This window comes from Dermochelys coriacea, chromosome 4 (assembly GCF_009764565.3).
Source record: "Dermochelys coriacea isolate rDerCor1 chromosome 4, rDerCor1.pri.v4, whole genome shotgun sequence".
In the NCBI taxonomy this organism is placed as follows: domain Eukaryota; kingdom Metazoa; phylum Chordata; order Testudines; family Dermochelyidae; genus Dermochelys; species Dermochelys coriacea.
The window spans coordinates 118,621,751-118,644,269 of record NC_050071.1 but is presented as its reverse complement, the minus strand read 5'-3'; the positions used below and the strand labels follow the sequence as shown (position 1 = coordinate 118,644,269).

The 22,519-nt window shown below is 38.6% G+C and overlaps 1 protein-coding gene across 5 annotated transcripts in view; it reads left to right on the top strand.

Moving 5' to 3' along the window:
* Window positions 1-22,519, top strand: part of STX18 (syntaxin 18) — a 126,918-nt gene that overhangs the window by 85,712 nt on the left and 18,687 nt on the right. For 4 of the 5 annotated variants that reach the window (XM_043512428.1, XM_038400365.2, XM_043512430.1 and 1 more), the window contains 5 exons: window positions 2,767-2,882; window positions 4,878-4,955; window positions 5,136-5,202; window positions 10,592-10,707; window positions 16,550-16,638. In XM_043512428.1, the coding sequence (XP_043368363.1) occupies window positions 2,767-2,882; window positions 4,878-4,955; window positions 5,136-5,202; window positions 10,592-10,707; window positions 16,550-16,638 (466 nt within the window). The remainder of the gene's footprint in view (window positions 1-2,766; window positions 2,883-4,877; window positions 4,956-5,135; window positions 5,203-10,591; window positions 10,708-16,549; window positions 16,639-22,519) is intronic. The other variant, XM_038400366.2, reaches the window with a different exon arrangement.

The following is a 22,519-nucleotide window of genomic DNA, read 5'->3' as shown; positions in this document are numbered from 1 at the left end:
GGCAGTTGCAAATGTGTGTCTTGGTTGGGAGTTGCTTGCTTCCTATGGGCACTTTTCTCTTCAAGCTGTAGGAGCCAGCTCCTGTCATGGACTTTGATACCCTGATGGAGACGATGGCGCCACTTGTTACGATCACTTGCCAAGATTTCCCTTTGTTTGGGATCAATTCAAAATTCCTCCATATCTCACTTGCATGTGTCTTTATAGCGAAGCTTGGGATGTCTGGTTGTTCTTGTTCCCTCTGATAGCCCCCCATATAGCATGTCCTTGGGTACGCATCTGTCTTCCAGCTACTCGTCTGGGCTGGGTGGACCACACGTGGTCCTTTGGATCCTCAGTGTAAGTTATTTGTCATGACTGCAGACAGGATGAAAGGCCAACTGGCTTCCCCTCAGTGAATTTCTTCCTGCATTCATTTGTGCTACCAGTTAACGAATATCTGGTCACTTCCTAGAGTCTTTGCCCACTCAAGCAGCTTCAGCAGCTTTCCTTGTGCACGTACCTATTTGAGACATTTGTTTGGGATCAATTCAAAATTCCTCCATATCTCACTTGCATGTGTCTTTATAGCGAAGCTTGGGATGTCTGGTTGTTCTTGTTCCCTCTGATAGCCCCCCCATATAGCATGTCCTTGGGTATGCATCTGTCTTCCAGCTACTCGTCTGGGCTGGGTGGACCACACGTGGTCCTTTGGATCCTCAGTGTAAGTTATTTGTCATGACTGCAGACAGGATGAAAGGCCAACTGGCTTCCCCTCAGTGAATTTCTTCCTGCATTCATTTGTGCTACCAGTTAACGAATATCTGGTCACTTCCTAGAGTCTTTGCCCACTCAAGCAGCTTCAGCAGCTTTCCTTGTGCACGTACCTATTTGAGACATTTGCAAAGCAACAGCGTGGTCATCGGTTCACATTTTTGCTGCTCATTATGCCATTTCCAGTCAGTGTAGGAATGGAGCCAATTTCTGACGGGTTGTTCTACAATCACTGTTCAGGTAGACTGCGAGCCCTTCTCCATGTTAAACTGCTTGTGATTCCCCTACAGTGAAATGGGCATGTGCAATCATTCGAAGAAGAAAAAATATTTACCTACTATGACATTCCAGGGTACAATCCAGCCAGTGAGGGGTTGTGTCACTGCCTGCCCTGCAGCCTGGGGTACCTCACAATCCTTTGCAGATGTAGCTCCCAATTTGGGCCCCTCACAAACAGACAAACAGAATGTAGGTAACTCCCTAAGTATCTGTGTATAGCTGCAGCCTGCCAGCATACTCCAGTCACACACTGGCTTCCACTAGCTTGAGTTACTACTTGGAGGGTGACCCCAACACAGTCCTGAATTTTCCTTCAAAATGTGGGTTTTGCAATGTCCAGCCCTTTCCTGGAAAGTTCAGATATTTTAGGTTTGTTGCCCTGAGGGAAAAATGTCCAACAGTTTGCTACTTTAAATGGGGTTACCCAAACAATTCAGTTTGAATGTAACACTGGATTTGTTTGATTCAAGAAGAAAACAAGTTTATTTAACCACAAAGAGAGAGATTTTAAGTGAGTACAACCATACGGCATTAAAATCAGAAATGGTTACAAGAGAAATAAAGAGAAAACGTCTTCTTGTGCTAAAACTTAACAAATTAGACTTGGTTCAAGATCAGATCCTTACCACATGCTCCCAACAACATGGCTGTCCAAATTTCAGGTCAGGTTCTCTCCAAAAGTCAAATGGCTGCTTCCTTTTGTTGTCTTAGGTCAGAGAGACAGCGAGAGAGACCATGAGGTGTTTTTACCACTCACTTTATAGTCCAGTCCCCCTTTGAAATGCATTTCCTTGAAGGGTTACCCCGAGATAAAGTTAATTCCTGCTGTGAGGACAGAGACAAGGAGTCTTGTGGTGTAAGAGGTTCCATGCTGTTGTTTGCTAAAATGCAGATCTGTTTGTTCCTGCCCCCATTCCTTGCCAAAGCATGGCCACATGACAGGTGATTGCCCGTCAGCTTTGATAACACCTGGCTAGAGGTGTCAGCTTTGAGAAACTGGTTTACCCACTTTCCAAACTTGTCTGGTAAACACCTTGAATCATAATTTCCCCTTATGTTTATAACTTTACCTATAGTGTTGCTACACACATTTCACCATGATCTTACTGTCTAGTGAGTTGTTAATTTTCAAATGCTACCTCACAAGGCATATTTTGTACAAAGATTATTACTATAGTGATGAATACAGGGGTACGTTTAGTCACACCTACCTTTCTGTAAGTTGTGTTCTTCGAAATGTGTTCCACATGTCCATTCCATGACCCACTCTCCTCCTCCTCTCTATCGGAGTCTATCCAATAAGAAGGAACTGAGGGGAGTCGGGGTGGCTCTGTCCTCTTATACATGCATGCAGTGGCATGCGACGGCCCAGGGCACTCAAGCTGCCCTGATAGGTACTGAAGAGGGGAAAAAGTTCTCTGACAACTGCGCACGAGGCATGCACACACCCACAGTGGAATGGACATGTGCAACACATCTCGAAGAACAACAGTCACAGAAAAGTAGGTGACTGTATTTTAGTGATATTCCACCAGTGTGCTGGGTATTGTATTTTGATAATGGCCCATTGCACCATCTTGGTCTTTATGAAAATGAGGCTGTATAAACTGACACAGATAAATAAATAAATAAATACATCTATATGAAGAGAAGTAGGAAAAGGAAGGTCAAAACATACATTTATAAATTATACAGGATTTAAAAAAAATGATAGTATTTCATTTTTTTCCTCAGCCATCTTACGTCTGAATACATTAGGATGACAGACACAGAACGTGATCAGATTGATCAAGATGCTCAAATATTTATGAGGACATGTGCTGATGCCATTCAACAGCTGAGAACGGAAGGTAAAATTAATAAAATGGTAAATGGATTATGTTAATTATTGAAGAGTTAATGATAAATGCTGATATGACTGTGAAGGTTGAACAATATTCTGAGCAACCTTTAAAAAGAAAGATACATAGGGTTTAATTTTCCATTCACTTAAACCCTTGTAACTCCATTGACTTCAGTGGAATTATTTTTGATGTACATCTGTTTGAGTAAACATTGCTGGGAATGACAACCATGGCCACTAGGAGCTGTGGGGGGCCGTGCCTGTGGACGGTCAACATCAACAAAATGTCTTGCAGCCCGCAATCAGGTTACCCTGATGAGCCGCAGGTTGACCACTGTCTTAAATCTACTCCTGGTTCAAAGCGAGGTAGATCAAAGTGCACTAGTGAACTGTTAGTAGATTCACACCCCCGCTTGCCACAAACTAAACATTCATATATACAAGCCAAGAAGAATTAGTTGTATACAACTAAGTGATAATGGTTTCATTATGCAAAGTTTTCTTGATAGCACGCTTGGAATATTGTGGCCTCTGCTGGATTCTGAGTTTGTAAAGGAATATGGCCAATCTTGATAGTTTGAGGAAGAAGCTTCTGAAATCCAGATGAAAGCCTTGCAGGATATATTTTATGAGGGTTCAAGACCTGAGTGGTGTTTTGCCTTTTTAAAATTGATTTGATTGCATGCACCAAGTGTCATGTCAGTACGTGGCATGTCCAAGGTCATGGTCAATTATGACAGGTCAAGCTACAAGAAGAGGACAAAATTGATTGAACTCGTAAAAGATAATTTCTAACTAGGGTTTTGATTTGGCGGGTTTTATTAATTTTATTTGGGGGCGATTCTTTTTAACAATTTTTGAGTTTTATGTAGATGTCCAAAAATTGAGGGAGGGGAGGTTGGGGCTCTTTTTGTATACATTCTTTGTATATTTTACTCAAATATACTGTAATGAATAATCTGTTTGTAATATTTCATATGCTCTTTAACATAGTACTGTTTCAAACAGCACTACATTAAAGCACACTGGGATACCTTTAGTGTCCACCAGCAAGATCTGCATGGACCAGTTAATGTGCAACACTTCCGTGCACGTTAGAAATCACACTTCTGTAGTCTGTATTACTGCTCTGCGTAGACAAGCCCTTAGAAACAAGTATCTATTTCTTGTCTTTATTGTATAAACACCAATTTAATTTGTTTTTATCTGAGGGGTTTTATCTGTGTTTATTGGTTAAAATCTTAAAATTAGAAGCCCTATTTATAACTAATGCCAATGGGAGCATTCTAAAGAGGACCATCAGCACAGGGAGTAGACTATTAAGAGAAGAGACTGAACACATAGTAAAGATAAATTCAAGGAATGGGTGGGCATACTGTGTCAGGGTTGGATAACCCTAGGTTGACTTGTTAAAAAGCCAGTCTTTCCTAATATGTGATAAGTGTATCAAATGTTTGAATCAAATTTAAGCTTCCATAGATAGATAGATACACATCTGCAGCACTAATAAGAAATGTATTTCTGTAATGTAGCCATGGGAGCTATATGTTGTTAAAATTAAAAAACATAAATATTTAAGGGCCAAATTGGTGCTTGGCACTGGGCAAGACATAAATATCAAAGACAATCTCTCTATCCTGGAGAGTTTATAGTCTAGAACGTTACAGTCAAGTTTTGTCTTTAGATTTGTCTCTTTAAGCTTAGCTTCACAAAAGTCTATTTTTAATACAAATGTAACTGACACATGACTAGAGAACCTGAAGAGACTATCTACAAGCAATGATAAAAGGTAAACTACGTGATACTATTTTTTATTTTCTTTAACTGCTATTGTGAAGATATACATTTAATTTCTTAAAATATACTAATAGACTTTTGTAAATATAAAGTTGTATATAAAGAGTATATTCTGTGGAAAACTGAAGAGGTAGGCTTTAATATTCTTCAACACAAAGTGTAAAATATTATCTTTTTTCATTTTTCATTTTATTTTTCATTTCAGCACACAAGAATGTCCAATCCCTACAAGTGAGGGAGCACAGAGCAGCTGTCTTGGATTTCATTGAAGATTATTTAAAAAGTACCTTATGCATGTTTTTCTACAAATGTATAACAGTTCAAAGTGAATAATTATTTGATTGTACAATATTGTTAACCTCTTTATTTTCATATTTTTAAGATCATACTGATAATTTCTGAGAGAAAATCATGGTTGTCTAACTATGTTATTTTTCCTGCTCTTCTTGACATTTTTGAACAGGAGTGTGTAAGCTGTACTCTGAACAAAGAGCCATCCGAGTCAAACGAATGGTAGATAAGAAAAGATTGTGAGTACTGTTACTTTAAATTGCCCGGTTCCCTTTGTAACTCTTTAACTGAATAAATGTGAACCTAGTGCATGGGACTAGCAAGTCTCAGCTGATGCACATATTCATTAGAAGCAGCAATATGTGCAGCTTTCATTGTGAAAGGCTGCATATTAGTACTTTTTATGCCTGTATCACACCGTTAAGGCTATAAAATGCTGAATGCTAAAATATATAACCATTTGTTCCAGATTTCAGATATGTATATGAATAAACCACAGAATTGTTAAAAGAAGGGTTAACAATCAGACTTGAAACCCACAAATACAAGGAAACTCTTGTGTAGATCTGAAATTGCCTCTGTAATCCATCCTTTTTAAAATTAGATCTATGCTACTGTATGTAAGATCATCCAGTTTGGGGACACTGCAACCTGACAATATTCCTCAAACCTGATATGGAGTATACCCTCTCCGTGGGTAATTGTTCACTCTTCATGCCCATTCAGCTCTGATCTTTCTGCGGACACTGCTAAGAGGGATAAAAGAATGCTTGAGTTGGCATTTTTTGTGATGCGGACTAACTAGAAACTGGATTGAAAGCACAAACTCATAGCTCATCAAACAGCTATTGGAAAATAACAGCTTCTTCCTGCCACTAGCATGGGTTAGATTCGAACTAGTCACCTAGAGATGAAAAGTCTTAGTACTGTTTTCCTACTCTCCTGAAACATCTGGTCATCCAAGGAAGGCTACTATGAAAGAATATGCAGGTTGTTGCTTTTTTCCAACCAAAGGTTAAAAACACAGCTGCCTGTAAGTTTTTTCTTTTTGGTTTGTTCATTTTCATGTGGGGAGACTGAGTGAAAAAGTTAACAATTTAAAGTTTGTCACTTCTAAAAACCAAAGTCCCTAAAGTTATAATACTGCCAACTTTTTCCTCAGTCTTCACAATGCACATTTTAACCCTGATTTCCCTTAGGCAGGTTTTCATGTGGAAATAACAAATTGCACAATGTATGTCCCAGTAGTTAAAGTCTCAAACATTTTTATCTGGTTAGAGTGCGAACATGTCGGATATTATTTTAATTAAAACTAGTGGGGTGGTCTTTAAATATCCTCTGGGATATTGTATCTCCAGAATCATACAACATCTATAATTAAAGGTGATGGGATTCACTTGAGGCTTTTCCCCTTAGAAATAAGTAGCTGTAAGATCTATTTATTTTCTTTTGTGGAGAGTTCAAACCAACTATATTAGAAAGTCAGGATAACGCCTTACAATTTTTTGTAACCCATTGAGAGGCAGCTTCTCATACAACACAATGGATAAAAATCAACCCAGCAATAAAGTCTTGCACATTAGGCATAAAATCTTGTCAGATTCAGTATTCTTCATATTGAATTTTGAAGAAAAAAACAGTTTAATTCCAGCAGTCATCTAATTAAGCTAATAAATGTTCCTGCTATTCTGCTCACCATGCTGTTGTGCTATTACCTCCATGTGAAGCCATTTTCAGGATGCCTCATTGAACTAAGTGGGGAAAACAAATCAATTTATGTGCGCTAACAATGGAGCAAAAGAGATACACTAGAAGTTAGAACTTCTCTCAAGGCTAAGCAACAGTATAATACTTAAATAAAACCTTGAGTAAAAGACCAAAATATGATGTTTTGCCAGTCTTACCCAGTATAAGAACCAGAAAACAGATGTTAGCCAGGTGGAGGTTGTATGCACTGCAGATGTGATGTAATAGCTAAATTGCTATTTAAATTAAAATTCAATTTAAATAAATCACAGGGCATAAACCAATCTTCCTGATGACTTAAAGAAAAATTGCTTTTTTCATATGCCTTCAACTAGTTGATTTATAATTTCCCTAAGGATTTCAGTAGCACTTCATGTGATAATAAGAATTTGTTTTATTATTTAAACTAGGTTTTATTAAAGTCTGCTGCATTGCAGACTTTTTATTAATTTTTAATTGAAAACGAGTATATTACCATACTCTGGAAGTTAAGGATTACAAAAAATAAAGGGATATATTTATTTAAAAGTCAATTAATCCTTCATCAGATCTTCTTTACTCCAGTTTATCAGGCATTAAATATATGCTTGTTAAGAGTAGCCTTTTTTAGTATGATATAAGTAAATCTTGTTTCTCTTTATTTAGATAAGCATTCTAAATCTTAAACAAACTATCTGGGTGTTGTAATTTCCTGACATAATATAATTTGGTTTTGTGTATTCAAAACTTCTGCCAATTAGATTCGACTAATTTCCCAAAATGAAATGTTAAGAGAAGTGGACTGTTACCCTTCTATTTTATGTTGCTAGGTTACTGACCTAGTGGATAGTGAGGAAGCAGTAGATGTAATATATCTCGATCTTAATAAAACGTTTGGCACAGTCCCCTCTGATATTCTCATAAGCAAATTAGGAAAATGCAGTCTAGGTTAAATTACTATAAAGTGGGTGCATAACTGGTTAAAAGACCATATTCAAATAGTAGATATCCATGGTTTGCTGTCAAACAGAGAGTGTATCTAATGGGATCCTGCAGGGATCAGTCTTGGGACCAGTACTAGTCAGTGTTTGCATTAATAACTGGAAAATGGAACAGAGAGTATGCTTATAAAGTTTGCAGATGACACCAAGCTGAGAGGGTTTGCAAGCACTTTGGAGGACAGGATTAGAATTGAAAATAACTTTTAGTTTGAGAAAAGAAGGCTGTGGGGGACCTGGTAATAGTCTTCAAATATGTTAAAGGCTGTTAAATGAAGAATGTGATTAATTGTTATTCATGTCCACTCAAGATAGGACAAGAAGCAATGGGCTTAATCTGCAGCAAAGGGAATGTAGGTTAGATATGAGGGTAGTTAAGATCTGAAACAAGCTTCTAAGGGAGGTTGCGGAATCCCCATCATTAGAGGTTTTTAAGAACAGGTTGGACAAGCAGCTGTCAGGGATGGTCTAGTTTACTTGGTCCTGCCTCAGCAGAAAGGGCTGGACATGTTGACCTCTCAAGGTCCCTTCCAGCCCTACATTGCTATGATTTTATGAAATGTGCCTAATTGGTTAAAATAGTTATATTAATTGATATTTAAAATTATATTTTATATCAGATTATAAACTGTTCATAGGTACAGACTGCAAACTCTGGCAGTGGATACAGCTTTTAAAGAGAGAAGAGATCTTTTATTCAACTCAAGTTAGTTTTCATTTACATGGGGAATTAGTATTATATTGTTTTTCAGAACAATTATGCAAATTGTTATTGTCATCTTCAGCAAGTCATAGATTTCTATCTATAGTACAGATGCAGGAGGCTTTTTTTTACGGTACATGCTTTCCCCAAGACCCAGTTCTTGTAGTTAATTTATAGGACCAGAGTTCGTGTTACCTCTCTTTTGTCTTGTTTTAAATATAGTGAGAATGAGTAGATTAGACTTTTTATCCCACTTCCTCCATTTTTTATTAATATCCTAACTGGGTACATACCAAAGGAATTATACACAAGTATTTAAACAGAGTAAAAGGTCATATGTGAGATTTTTTGTGTGTGTTAGAGGAAGCTAGTGCAATACCTAGTGCACTGTGTTGGCAGATGTTACTGCCTGATAGTTTTTATCAGTCATTTGCATTCTTGGGTAGCAAATTTTCATTAATACTGGAAAAAATATAAAGAAGTCAGATCTGCTATTTAGTTTCTCCATATAACAGCATACTCATTTAGCTTCAGTCCTCCACTCCCTTGCTATTAGAGTTCATAGCTGACAAACACAAACCACTGAAGTTTACTGCTCATTTTCAATCCCACTATTACTCTATTTCTGTATTTTTTTAGGAGAAATATGTATGACAGATATTTAGTAAGAGATCATGAATAAACAACTGATATTTTAATTGGGCTTTTAATAATAACAATAATAATACTACTACTAATAATTTAATTAATTAATTAATCCCTAGCTTTTATGTAGCTCTTTTCATCAATAGATCTCAAAGCATTTTACAAATGAGGTCAGCATCATTATCCCCATTTTACAGATGAAGAAACCAAGGCACAAAGAGATGACGTGACTTGCCCAAAATCACTTAGCAGGACAGTGGCTGAGCTGAGGATGAAATTCATGTTTCCTAAATCCCAGCCAAAGGTGAAAGTAAACCGGTCCGGTCCAGGCCAGCTTCCCCAGGCTGGCGCTTTAAAGGACCCCAGGCTCCACGCAGTGGCTGGAGCCCTGGGCCCTTTAAAGTGCTACCCGAGCCCCACTGCTGGAGCCCCTGGGGTATCGGTGGCAGGGCTCCGGCTGTACTTTAAAGAGCCTAGGGCTCCAGCCGCTGCGGGGAGCCCCGGGCCCTTTAAAGCGCCCCCTGAGCCCCGCTGTCAGAGCCCTGAGGTAGTGACAGCAGGGCTCCGGTGGTGATTTAAAGGGCCCAGAGCTCTGCTGCGGTAGTGGTGGCCAGAGCCTGGGGCCCTTTAAATTGCCCCTGAGCCCCGGGGCTCCCAGCTGCTTCTGCAGCTGGTCGTTCTGGGGGTGATTTAAAGGCCCCAGGGCTCCAAGCTGCAGTGGGAGCCCTGGGGCCTTTAAAACTTGATTTAAAGGGCCCAGGTATTTAAAGGCCCCGCCTCTTCTGGTTGAGACCATGCCTCTTCCTGTCGAGGACAGGTAAGTCCTTTAAATTACTTTCACCCCTGGCCCCAGCCCAATGCTCTTTTCACACCACACTTATTAATATTACAGACAGTTGCAGGGAGTTACTTTACAATAAATCTGTAAATCACATACAAACTTTCTTGATTTGCTTTTAAGTATCTGCTATGCTCTTTGGCAAACAGTATATGTGAGATTAATTTCCTTTACTGGCTGCGCTACTAGAGTACTTTGGCTTGCTGAGTAAGTGATAATTATGTTTGAAACCAGATGCTCAGAGTTTATATTTGTTACCTTGCTTGATATTTTGACAATATATACAGTCAGACTCAGAAATTACTTGAAAAGTAATGTTGAATTGGCCATTGGCCAAACAGAAAGCATGTTTGGTATTAGAGGACTGTTTAAACAAATTAGTTTAGAATTGACTTTTAATATGCTAGGTTTATCAAAGGAAGTTCATTGAAATCTTTAGTAAGGCTGCAATAAATGGCTACAATATTTTGCCTACCCTGAGCAAATTTTTTTTTCTGGAGTGAGTAAAATGTCTTTCATTTTCTTTATTATTCTCAAACATCATGGTAAAGGGTGGTAAGTAGATTTTGTGTCTTGGCTGGTAAATTTTCGTAAGAGTTTTGTAAGGCTGACTTTACTGTGTGGTATATTTCTAAGTAATCTTTGATCAACTCCTTATTCTCATTTTAGGGAGAATCAGCTGTATAAACTTAGTTAAATTATGGGCTCTTGTGTTGTAGGTCCAGGCTTGAACCAGAACAGAGCAATAAAGCTCAAGCATCCTCTTTCCCTGAAAAAACTGTAACGAATTCTTCAGAAGAATCTGAAGAAAAACCTGCTTGTGAGGAAAACAAAGGTAAGAATCCAATCCTATTCATTTTTACTTTTGTGGCAGGCACTCTTCATCCAACTGGATACCTTCCTCAGATTACAGAGTAGCAGCCGTGTTAGTCTGTATCCGTAAAAAGAAAGGGAGTACTTGTGGCATCTTAGATGAAGTGAGCTGTAGCTCACGAAAGCTTATGCTCTAATAATTTGTTGGTCTCTAAGGTTCCACAAGTACTCCTTTTCTTTTTTCAGATCACAGAGCTATTGTAAGGCTTCCTCTTGTCACTTTTACCTCCTCTTCTTTCTTTCTCCCTTCCTATGATAACCAGGCTGTCGCAAAGCAGATTCTGAGAGTGAGGCAGCAAAGTCTTAAACTTTGTGGCGTGTTTAAGAAGCATTTTTCAGCCAACGGCAAAAAACTTCTTTTGAAGCACATTTTTCCACACAGAGCTGCCAGCAGATATCACTATAAACTTTCCCACAAGCCTTTATTCCCTGGTTGTTTATAATTTGTTTGTCCCTGATTGTTTTCCCAATATTTAGGATATGACAACTCAACCCATGTTAAACCAACTCGGTAAATATCTTGGTTCTCACTTTTTTAGTACTCCTCTAAATGCATCTGCCCTGAGGTCCTGAAAGATTCTGTAGAATTTCCTTAACTGATAAAAGGGCAAGCTGTCTGAAAAATTAGCCTCCTATATTTTTAAAAGAACATCTGCTCTTTTTAAGACCAAGGGAGGCACTCAATCTAGCACCTACAACAAAGATTTGGAATGTTAAGAAAAAGTGTGTGTGAATTGAGGTAGAGGAGGCAGATGGGATGGCAAATATCTGGTTCCTGTGAGAATGCTTTTTCCGCCACAATCCTGATTTTTGCTCTGAAGGGATTGTGTCCTGTCCATCAGTAGGTGAGCATTGCCTGATAACGGGGTTGTTAAAAATGATACTTAGGATAAGTGTTCAATTCAGCCAGTTCCCTGTAGACTAGAGCCTGAGGATAGTGTTAGAAATTCTCTAAAGGTGTCTGCATGAGCCTGTGAGATGTGTCTCGCTTTTCTCCCCTATCTGTCAAGATAGCCTTCTCAGAGTATGTCTACACTGCAAACCACCCCTCTCTCCCAAAAAAGTGTTCTTAACTCGGGTTACCTAACCTGCATTAGCCAGCGCTGGCTAAAATAGCAATGAAGACACAGCAACTCGGCTTTTAATTCAGGTTAGGGAGCCTGAGGTTGAATTCAAATTGCTAACTTGAATTAAAAGCTGAGTTGCTGTGTCTTTGCTGCTATTTTAAGCTGAGTTGGCTAAGGTGGGTTAGCTAATGCAAGTCAAAAACACACCTTTTTTTGCAATGTAAGCATATTCTAAGTCTGCATCAGGGCAGGTAAACTGGCAGAACTTTTTTGCAGGAAGCCTTTCTGTGCAGTAACAGCAACCTCAAGGATAGTTTCAGGGTTCATCCCCAAAGGGACTCTATTTTCTAAATGGTGTTATAGAAACAAGTGCTTTCTCCAGCATTAGTTCTGCCGTTTGATCTGATAGAAGAGCCTGGGGTACTGTATGAATATGATGTATAGCACTGAAATTCTGTTTAGAGGGAACAAAAAGTGGATGACTGTTACTTGAAGTTCAGGTCAGACTGCATCTGCATCGGATAGAGGGGAATAGGTACATGGAGACCGTCTATTAATCAGAAGGTATTGTGGTCATCAACTATTGAGTGTTTTTCCTAAACAATTTTGGTGAAAGCGGCAAGCCCCTCTGAGCAGTGATTTTACATGTCATGCGGAAGGATGATTGGGGAGAAGTGGAAACTCCATTTCTGAATGAAGGCTTTAATTTTGAATGGTCCCTCAGCACATACAAACATTTTAATCATTTTAAACATTTTAAACCTCAGATGCTGTAGTTTTATCTACTTAACCAGCTACATTCTGAAACTTTACAGTAAGCTTTTCTTCTCAAATTGTCCCTGCTATAAAACATAATGCTGCAGGCTCTGAGTGTCTGTTTATGGTACACGCTACGTTTCCAGAGTAAGTCTGAGCAATGCAGCATGTAGATTATAGTCATGTTTTTCCTTAGCTCATATTATCAGCACCTTACAGCCATGAGGCACTCCAGCAGAAAACCAGCAATGTAGTAGTATCTTCAGTGGTTCTGTATGGTTCCAGACGCCTAGGACACCACTGCAATTTTGGACAACTCTGTGCAGCTCAATCATCTAGAGCACGGTTATAATATTCAGCTCAGAAATCTGTGTCATGCCACAAGAGACTCTAGTCTTTGATTGCCTACGGCCATCAGATCTGATAACAACATTACACTGCAAAGAGGTGTCACTTATTGCACCTTTCACCGCATTTCAGACTTGATTGTGCTAGTTATTTTCATTATTAGCCTACCTTTAATTGTTTAGAAGCAAGTAGCTAAAAGTATGTTTTATTATATAAGTAAAGCTGATGCAGAGCTCTTAGAGATGCTGATTATTCTTTGAGAAAACTGTGAGGCCTCTCTATGAAAATAGTTCTACCTGGAATATTTTGTACACGTATTCATTACCCCCCACTCACCCTACACCCCGTGTTCTTTGTTGAATGTATGAGGTTGACTTAAGAGTTTGCTGCTATTGTTTATAAAACCATAATTTTCATTTTGGCCTAACAGTAGTTGCTGTGAAAATGATGGTGATGCTATCAATAGGGGATTGTGAGTTTAAATCTTTTGACCTTTGATTTCGTAGAAGGGTTTTCTGTAATAAAAAACAAACAAAAGAAAACTGAATAAAATAGAATCGAGGTTATTTCTAAATAAAATATTTTCCATGGGGTATCAGTAGCTTGGGGAATGGTGATTGTTTGCATTTCTGAAGTGTCTATCACCATAGCCTCTGGGCACTCTTACACAAACATCTGTGCTACAAAGATTGTTCCCTGCTGGGAGCATAGCTCTTGCCCAAATCTGCACGTACTCTGCGTTTTGTTAGAACATTTGGAATCTTGGATGAATCTTTTTCCTCAGTTCATCATCGTTTAGACTGTTCTCTGGCCGATTAGATTACTTTGTTTTGATAATGAACACCTTTTTTACATCAGAATTATAAAAAAACATGGATCATTGTAGGAAACGCCCAGGTTGGGTGTTGTTTGATAAACCTTTAAAGATTATATATTGCCCAATTTTGATTTGCTTATTACAAACAGGACAGTTTGTTTATGGAATGAAATATAAATTATAGCTTCTGAATTAATCCTTCATCTTAGCACTTCTTTCATTTCAATGTGAAGTAAACCAGTTTGGGAATGGGTTAAAAGGAATTTGATAGTTATTTAAAACAGTTAATGCATCTTTCAGAAACAACAGAGATATGAAGTACTTTATTTCAGCAATCCTAGGAAATAGATATTTTTCTTTCTCTAGGTTTTGCTAGATGAATCATAATCATTGAGCAGCATTAAGGTATACCCCAGGAAAGGCCAAAATCTGCTTTCCCAGTAGCAGGAAATGTGCTGTAGTGACAAGAGCAAGCTGTAGCTCACGAAAGCTTATACTCAAATAAATTCGTTAGTCTCCAAGGTGTCACAAGTACTCCTTTTCTTTTTGCGGATACAGACTAACACGGCTGCTACTCTGAAATCTGGGAAGATGAGAGAATGTCTCTCACCTACTGCTTATCTTGGGTGTATTTGCTTATTAATGAACTTGTTGGATACAAGTACTGCTTCTTGCCAGGTATTGGCAGTGCCTGGAAATAATTGGTTCCTTGGGGATAAAAAAGGGAATAGTTATTATTATTTTTAGTCAGTTCCTTAAACTAATTATCCTCTTTTTTTTTTAATCAAGTGAATAAGCTCAGAATGACAGATGAAATCTTGAACAATTACTTCACTGAAAACTGAACAGGATATTTTCGTGCAATGATGTGTATTCATTATAATTTTGGTGCAACATCTAAACAATATGATTTATTTCTCTGTGAAATACATGTAAAGAGCTGATGATGCCCCAGGGAAAATATAACCAGAATTATTTGTAAACAATCTTAAATGTTTTCTTATCTTTACTTGTTTTTATTAGCTGGGCACTGGTAAGAAACAAAAAGTCTGTTTTTCATAAGAGCTAAGCTGATCCTGCTGCTCATTCACAATCCCTTGTTTGTAACATTGCAATCATTTCTACAGAAACAAGTTGTGATGTCAGAAACCAGTCCTATGATTTTTGGGGAAGGAATGAGCAGTAACACCAACGTTTTTTTTTTAAAAAAAGATGGGTTTCATGCAGATGTTCTGGTAACAAAGAGCAAGAGGAAAATATCTCCTTACAATATCTCTCATGAAATTGTTTTTAAACAGACTGCTGTCAGAGGTTTCCCAAGAGAAGCTGGTTCTTAGAAAAAAGAAAAGGAGTACTAATGGCACCTTAAAGACCAACAAATTTATTTGAGCATAAGCTTTCGTGAGCTACAGCTCACTTCATCGGATCCCGATGAAGTGAGCTATAGCTCACGAAAGCTTATGCTCAAATAAATTTGTTGGTCTCTAAGATGTCATAAGTACTCCTTTTCTTTTTGCGGATACAGACTAACATGGCTGCTACTCTGAAACCTGGTTGCTTAGAGTGATGCATCAACATTGCTTATTTAATTGAAAACATTCAGATACAAGATTATAAACAATTACAATCAAATAAAAAAAGTATCTAAGCATCTAAATAAGGAAAAATATTATGATTAACAGCAATTCCAAAACCTAGTAAAAGGTGAAACAAAAACCTTTCTGCATCTTAATTTTGCGACTTGAATCTGGTAACTCTAAGCAACCAAGGCATAGAGTCCCTTGTGGGATGGCACAAATCTCTGTGCTGAGGCTTGTAACAATGTCCCAGTTGTGTGGTAGTAAAGAACCTCCCAGGGATATAGTAATAACTCCGACACTTTGGGTACTGATGCTGCTTCTTGCAAAAACAGACAAAATGTCAGAATCAGTTGGTTCCTATGAGATAAAAGAAAGTGGTATTTTTCTCCTTGTCCACAAGTACCTTATAGTAGTTAATCTTAAACTTCAATTTCTGTTGTATACTCCATTTTCAGAAGTTATTTATTTAAGATGTTTTAAGTCCCAGTGTTGCAAATCAATAGGCAACTTCACTTATGAGAGAGTAGCCCTATTGAGATGAATGGGGCTGCTCCAGTATGTAAAAAAAAAATAAAAATTGGTTTTAAGCGTTTGCAGGATGGAGCCTGATCTAACTTGTTGCATGTAAGCAGACCCCTTGTGAGGAATCAGTTGCACGATTGGGGCCATAATCTTCAGAGTCAACAACATAAGGAAATGAGATCAGTCTTGGGAGGTTTATGCTAATATTTTGAAATGAGGTCCTGGGTTTAATTTTGCAAAATAATGTGAGTAGCAAGGAAGTGGTTTTCTGAAATCTCAGGAAAGGTAATGGCTTTATACAGTTGATGTCAATTTAAAAAGTGTACACATATTTCTGTTAAAGTGCAAATTATGGGAGAAATGACTTCATTTTGACTTTTACAGATGTCTCGTTTCCTGACAAAGGAAACAATGCTGCAAAGACTTCTGCACGGGCTTAACTTTATGCGCTATGAGTAGCTCTACTTGCTGCAACGTCCATACTTCAATGCAGCTACTCCCAGTGAACAAAATTAAGCAGGTGTATAAATCTTTGCCCCCAGTCCTGCACTTGTACCTTAGCTGTGTGAACTACTGATAAATGTAGAGCATGAATCTCAGTTAACTAGAAATGAAATCTAATCATTTGATAGTTGATACTAAATGAGTAAGCGGTAGTTGTAGCTTCACATTTCAGTATGCTGATATGTTTGGGATTTTTGGTTATCTTTACAGATCAGAATCTGACAGATGCCAACTCTAACTTTGGGCTATGGGGGGATGGCAAAGGTGAAGATGAACTGTCACCTGAAGAAATTCAGATGGTAAATTCTGTTTTATATCTTCCCTCCCCCCCACCTTTCCAGCTAATGCTATCTGTGCATATGGTGCATTAAGGAACACAATACACACTCTCACTTGGCTCTCGACTTGCTTTTTGTGCAGAGTAATTTAATAACAAATGTGCCTTTTCAACTTGGTTTCCTAATTCTTAGTATCATTTAATATTTAAAATTGCTACAAAAAAGAGAGATTGCTGTGCAGCCATGATATTAGTGAGAGAGTATTTTTCAGCAATTAAAATTGCCCATTGAAATTTAAATTTAAATTGTCCTTTTAAATTACTACTATGGTTTGCTGTTTAAATCAGCAAACAAAGGAAGTCATGGCTACATTAAGAGAAGCATAAAAAAACTTTTGGAAGATAAAGATAGTTGCTACTGCTATTGCCGTCCCTGTTCGAGTTATTCTGTTGCCAGTTACTCTTATGTAATTTTATTCTTTTTATCTGTGAATTTTTAGAGTTTATAAAAGAGATTGAGCAGTTTTTTTAATGTGAATACGCAGCCTGCAAGCTTTCCTTCACAGCTGTCTGTGCAGCTTGCTTCTTTGCCATTTTGAGGCTTGTTCTCAGAGCAATGTGTTGGAAAGCTAGAAAATTCAAACCTTGAGACTAACAAATGCTCTGATCCCAATTGTCAGAAGGGTAGATAAGGAGAGAGGCAGTCTTTGAGGCTCTTCCTACACTAGGGAAATTTTCTGAATCTTTCCTGCCATTGCTAACACCAGTTTAGCTCTATCAATGTCAGCCATATTGGGAGTCCTGGTGTAAATAGGCCACTGACTATCACCATAATTTCATGCTCTGTGTCAGTTAACCCTGCTCTTGGCAGAGCTGATTGACATGGTGCTTTAAAACGCAAGTAGCAGCTGTAGCCCAGCTACACGAGGTCTCCATGTCACTGAACTTTCTCTAGTGTGGACAGGACCCAAAGTATTCGGAAACCAGGTCTCGTGGGGCTTTGAGGTAAACACCTTGTATTGCACTTTGAAGCAAACTAGAAGCATAGGTTGTAATGTCCTCAACATGACTGGTGTTGCTAAGCAGAAGGCTGCTGAATTCAGCAGTATCTGAAGCTTCCATGATGGTATTCAAGAGTAGCCCTAGGCAATGTTTCCTCTAATTTTTTCCATCCATGTGCGGATTGAATTTTGTTATGTGCATCAATATTGAGATAATGTGCAGATATGTGCCACAAGTAGAAACAAAAAACTAGATATAATATATATTTTTTAAAAGTTACCTATAGAGATAATTACTCCAGCCAGGACAGATTAGGCATTTTAGAACTCACTACTCAAAGAATTAAATGTAAGTGTAAGAGAGAAATAAAAAATTATGAAAGGCATAGAGCAATAAAAAAACTAAAATAATAGCACTTTGAAAGAATAAAATTACAGAGAATATGTGAGCATTGCAGGAAGTATTAAGAAGTAACAACAACAATAATACAAGTATGTGTTGGGAGGTGAGTGTGAAAGGCTGTGTGTGTGTGTGTGTGTGTGTGTGTGTGTGTGTGTGTGTGAGAGAGAGAGAGAGACAGAGACACACTGAGTGTGTGTGTGTGTGTGTGTAAGAGAGATGCATGCTGGCCCTTTAAATATGCTGCCCATTTAAGTAGATTGGCATTCACCAGTCTGAAGCCTGTTTGTTCAGACAGAGAAGCAGCTGCCAGCAAGCTCCGTCCCACTCCTGAGCCCTGTTGTGTCCCCTCCCTTGCTCTATGGAGATGGGGTACGGGGTGGGGGGAGGGGGACACCCTGACATCAGTGCCCCCTTCCCCCCTCTTCCCTCCCCCCCACTCCGCTCTGCACAGCAAGCAGGAGGCTCTCAGGAGCAGTTGGCCAGGGGCTCCAAGGCAAAGGGCAGGAGTGGCGCGGCATTGGGGGGAGGGGTACCTGAAGTGCAAGACACTGGATAGACTGCTGGGCGGCCATATAGCTTAGAAGGAACTTAGATTCTAGGTAGAGCACCATAATACTCATCCTGGACATGACAAAAGTATAAATAACTGTGGGAAGGGCTATATCTAAGGAAAAAAGGTCAGACTCACTTAGCTAGTTGCAGATTGAAAAAACAAATACTCCTGACCACAGTTGCTGAGTGTCTAGGAGGAAGGTGAGGGACCAAAACAGCTCCCTGAATTGCAGACCATATTGAGAATGAGCGAATGTGGCCCCTCTCAAGAGAAGGGAGCAGACATGATCCTACTTAAAGCCCTTCACAGGCTTCCCTGGATGATGACAACATCCTCCTCCTCACACATTACCATCTTTTTTTCTCAATCTGACATAAAAAGGCCACTTTTCACAGAGGCCTGTTTTCTTCTGTTTTCTTCCAGCAGTCTGCATACTAATGTTAGAGCTCTCCATGTAAATCTCCTGCAGGTCAAATGGAGGTTAACACCAGCTATTTGAGTTGCTATATATAAAAAATGGTTTTCTAATAGTTGATTAATAACCTTGTTAGTGTCTTTTCTTTTGACTCTGTGCTATATACTAAGTTTTGGACCAATTGCTGTACTCTTTATTCTAGCAGTTTAGGATGAAGTTTCATGGCATCTCTATATAGTATTTAAATATTTTTTTAAGTGATTGAGAAATAAATATTCACAATGAGATGATGAAAGGAATTCTAGGATTCACAATCCTGAACTAACTGTAGTCTGACATTCTGTCAGCTATTCCTAAGGGATAGCTGCTGGATGTTTTTAGAAAGTGCATTATTACTCCATGCAATCTTTCAAAGTCCTCCTGCTCTTCATTTTTATTTTTTATATATTTGCACTTGGCATTGTCCATCTTACACCAACTCACGTTTTACACATTGTCTGCTGTGTGTCACGATGACACTTCAAATTCGACATATCCAAAAAACCTGCCTAAAAACAACATTGAAGTTCTGAGCTAAATAAACAAATACAAGGCCATCCTGTTACTTTTATTCGTAACATGCCTTGTTCTGCCGACATTTTGCAGGATGATACCCCAGACATGACAATGACCTGACACTGCTGCCATGCGTAGGCTAGTGGAATAACTTGTGTTGGAAGTTTTAACCTTAGCTCCAAATTTAATAGCCTGGTCAGTGGAGCATCAGATGCAGAATGCTACTGAGATTTTTTTCTTAAATCTCTGCTTGCAGAGTAATATATTAACATGGTAAGTAAATTGCTCCTGGGATTGTGCCTTAGTTTACTTTTAAATATTAACTACAAAGTTTCATTTCAAATGTGTTTTTGTTAGCATAAAAGGAAAAGTAGCTTCCCTTAGCTTTCCCTTTCCGACTGGAAAATACAGCAGGAAACGAGGTGAAAGAAGCATACAAAAGTGAGCTATTGCTATAGCTAGAGTTACCCTCTCTCCTGCCCTAACTTACTTAAAATGTTGCCAAAAGTCAATCCTGTACAGGTTGGCTGATTTTCTTTTGATGGAGGTTTAGGCTACACCATAACTGCAGTTCAAGTGCTGGAGTCCTACCTGAAAAATCACTGATATCTTACCCAGAGTTGATTTCTTTTGCTACACCAGCATTATAAGAGGTGAATATGGCCAACATTAATCAAAGCTGTAAGTAAGGTACTTTAGCCTCTCACCCTCTCAAATGGGATTAGTGTTATCTGCCCTTATGGGTCCCCCTTTTGATCTGTTAGCCTCCTGCTTGTGGTCTTTTTAGTGACCATCACCTCAATGAGGAGAGTAGGTGAGCTGCATGTCCATGATCCTCCATACACTGTTTTGTTAAGGATGAGGTATACCTTCTCTCCAAAGGAGTATATGTCTTCCATCTCAATCAGTCAGTATGTTTACTGGTTTTCTTTCCAAAGCCACAAGCTTGTAAAGACGAACCACAGCTCCACATTCTGGATGTTCTGGCTTTTTGTTTAGATAGAATGAAGCCATTTCAGATCTCTTCTCAACTATTAGTCTCCTGTGCAGAACAATGACTGTCCAAGTGTATCTCGGCTCTGTTGTCATGTGCTACAACACTAAGGTTGCCACCCCTCAAGAAACACCATCTGTGCTTTCAGCCAGAGCATGCAACATCCACAGCATTTGTAGAAAACATCCCTATTGTGGACACTTGTAGAGCAGCAATGTGATAGAGACATTGTGATTGCCACTGGATCAAGGGAAGATACTAATGTAGGGAAAGCAGTTCTGCAGTCCCTCTTTCAGTGAGATTCCTAGCCCCACCTCCACTGGAAACTGCACGGGAGTCACCTAGTTTAATGGACATATGCAACCACTCAAAGAAGCAAGAACCGTTACTCACCTCTCATAACTTGTTCTTCAAGATGCATTGCATGTCCATTATAGAGCTCATCCTCCTTCCCCAAACTTCCAGATGTTTAATCTAAGGGTCGGGTATGAAGGAAGTGAAGGGTGGGCAGCGTGGCTCTGCCCTTTATACCCTCGGCTTAGAGCATGAGGGCACCAGGCAGAGGCATGGCCCCTATGGATACCGCTAGGAAAAATTCGTCAGCACTGGTGCACGGGATGCCCATACGTGTAGTGTAATGAACATATACACCACATCTCGAAGAACAATAGTTATGAGAGGTGAGTAATCATTCTTTACTGGTATTGCCCTTTTTCCTTCTCTCTCTTTTTTCATATGAGCAGTAAGAATGTTACTGATATAATCTTTTCCCTCTGATTGATTGATGCTTAAAGTGCTTCTAGCATTTTCTAGACCTAATATGAATAGTTTTATTATTAAATACAACTAGATGACGGTATTTACAAAATGCAGGGATGTGTATAGTGGTTTTGCCTAAATGAAACTGAACTGTTGCCAACACCTGAAAGCATTTTTGAGCAATAGTTCTCCAGGTACGCCTGAGGTTTGGAGACCTGCTGGCACCTAGCCAAAGGATTTTGTGTATATTTTGATGAATTTTAGGTTATTTTAATATTATTGTGTTGATTAACAAGAACTCAAAACTGATAAATTTCCAAGCTGTTCTGAAAGATTTTCTCCCCTGGCAGAAATAAAGTGTTTGACAAAACACTGGACCCAATTTTCCCATTCACGTGTGAAAACTAAATTCAGTAGAATTACATTAGCACGAGCAGAAATCAGGCAGCTATATGCTCTTCCCTTGAGCATTGTATTAGGACATTGTATCAGATAACATGCTTCATCACAACACTGCAACAACCTAGTGTCTTCAATGCAAGAATCTCAATGTGCTTTACAAACATTAATGAAACCTCATACCTGATTTGATAAGGGGTGTTTAGACATTTATCCTCTATTTTTATGTATGCTATTACAGGAATAGTTAATTTTTACTCTTTTAATTCTTTTTCTGTGCATAATGGTCTATAATGGTCCAGTTGTATAGAAGTTACATTTATTTTAAGTAAATTGACTCCCAAAGGGTGAGAAATACTGTAGAAACTGGAGAATTGGTTTTAAAGTGTTGTGGCAAATTATACCCATAATTCACAATCAGTGTTTCATGATCTTTCTTAAGGGTAAAATAATGAGTTAAACCTCTATCATATGGCTACAACAGCAATTTAATTCATTATTTCACCCACAGGAGAGATCATTACATGGTCCAAAATGGTTGCAGACTATTGTACGATTTGCACAATAAATCCTAATTTATAACCCATAGTGCAGGTATATTAATGCTTTTATAGTTATTGTAAGCAGATGTCCTGTGGTCAGATTGAGTGGAATAAAATCCGTTTCTGCTTTTTCTGTTCTGAAAAGGTCTAATTTTCCTCAGCTACTTTCATCTTATTATTTTTTGTCTACAGTGAAATCACATACAGGCATTTAATGATGTGTCTCTTGGGATAACAAAAAAGAACTCTGATTATTACTTCTATTCATTAAATCTTGGGCAA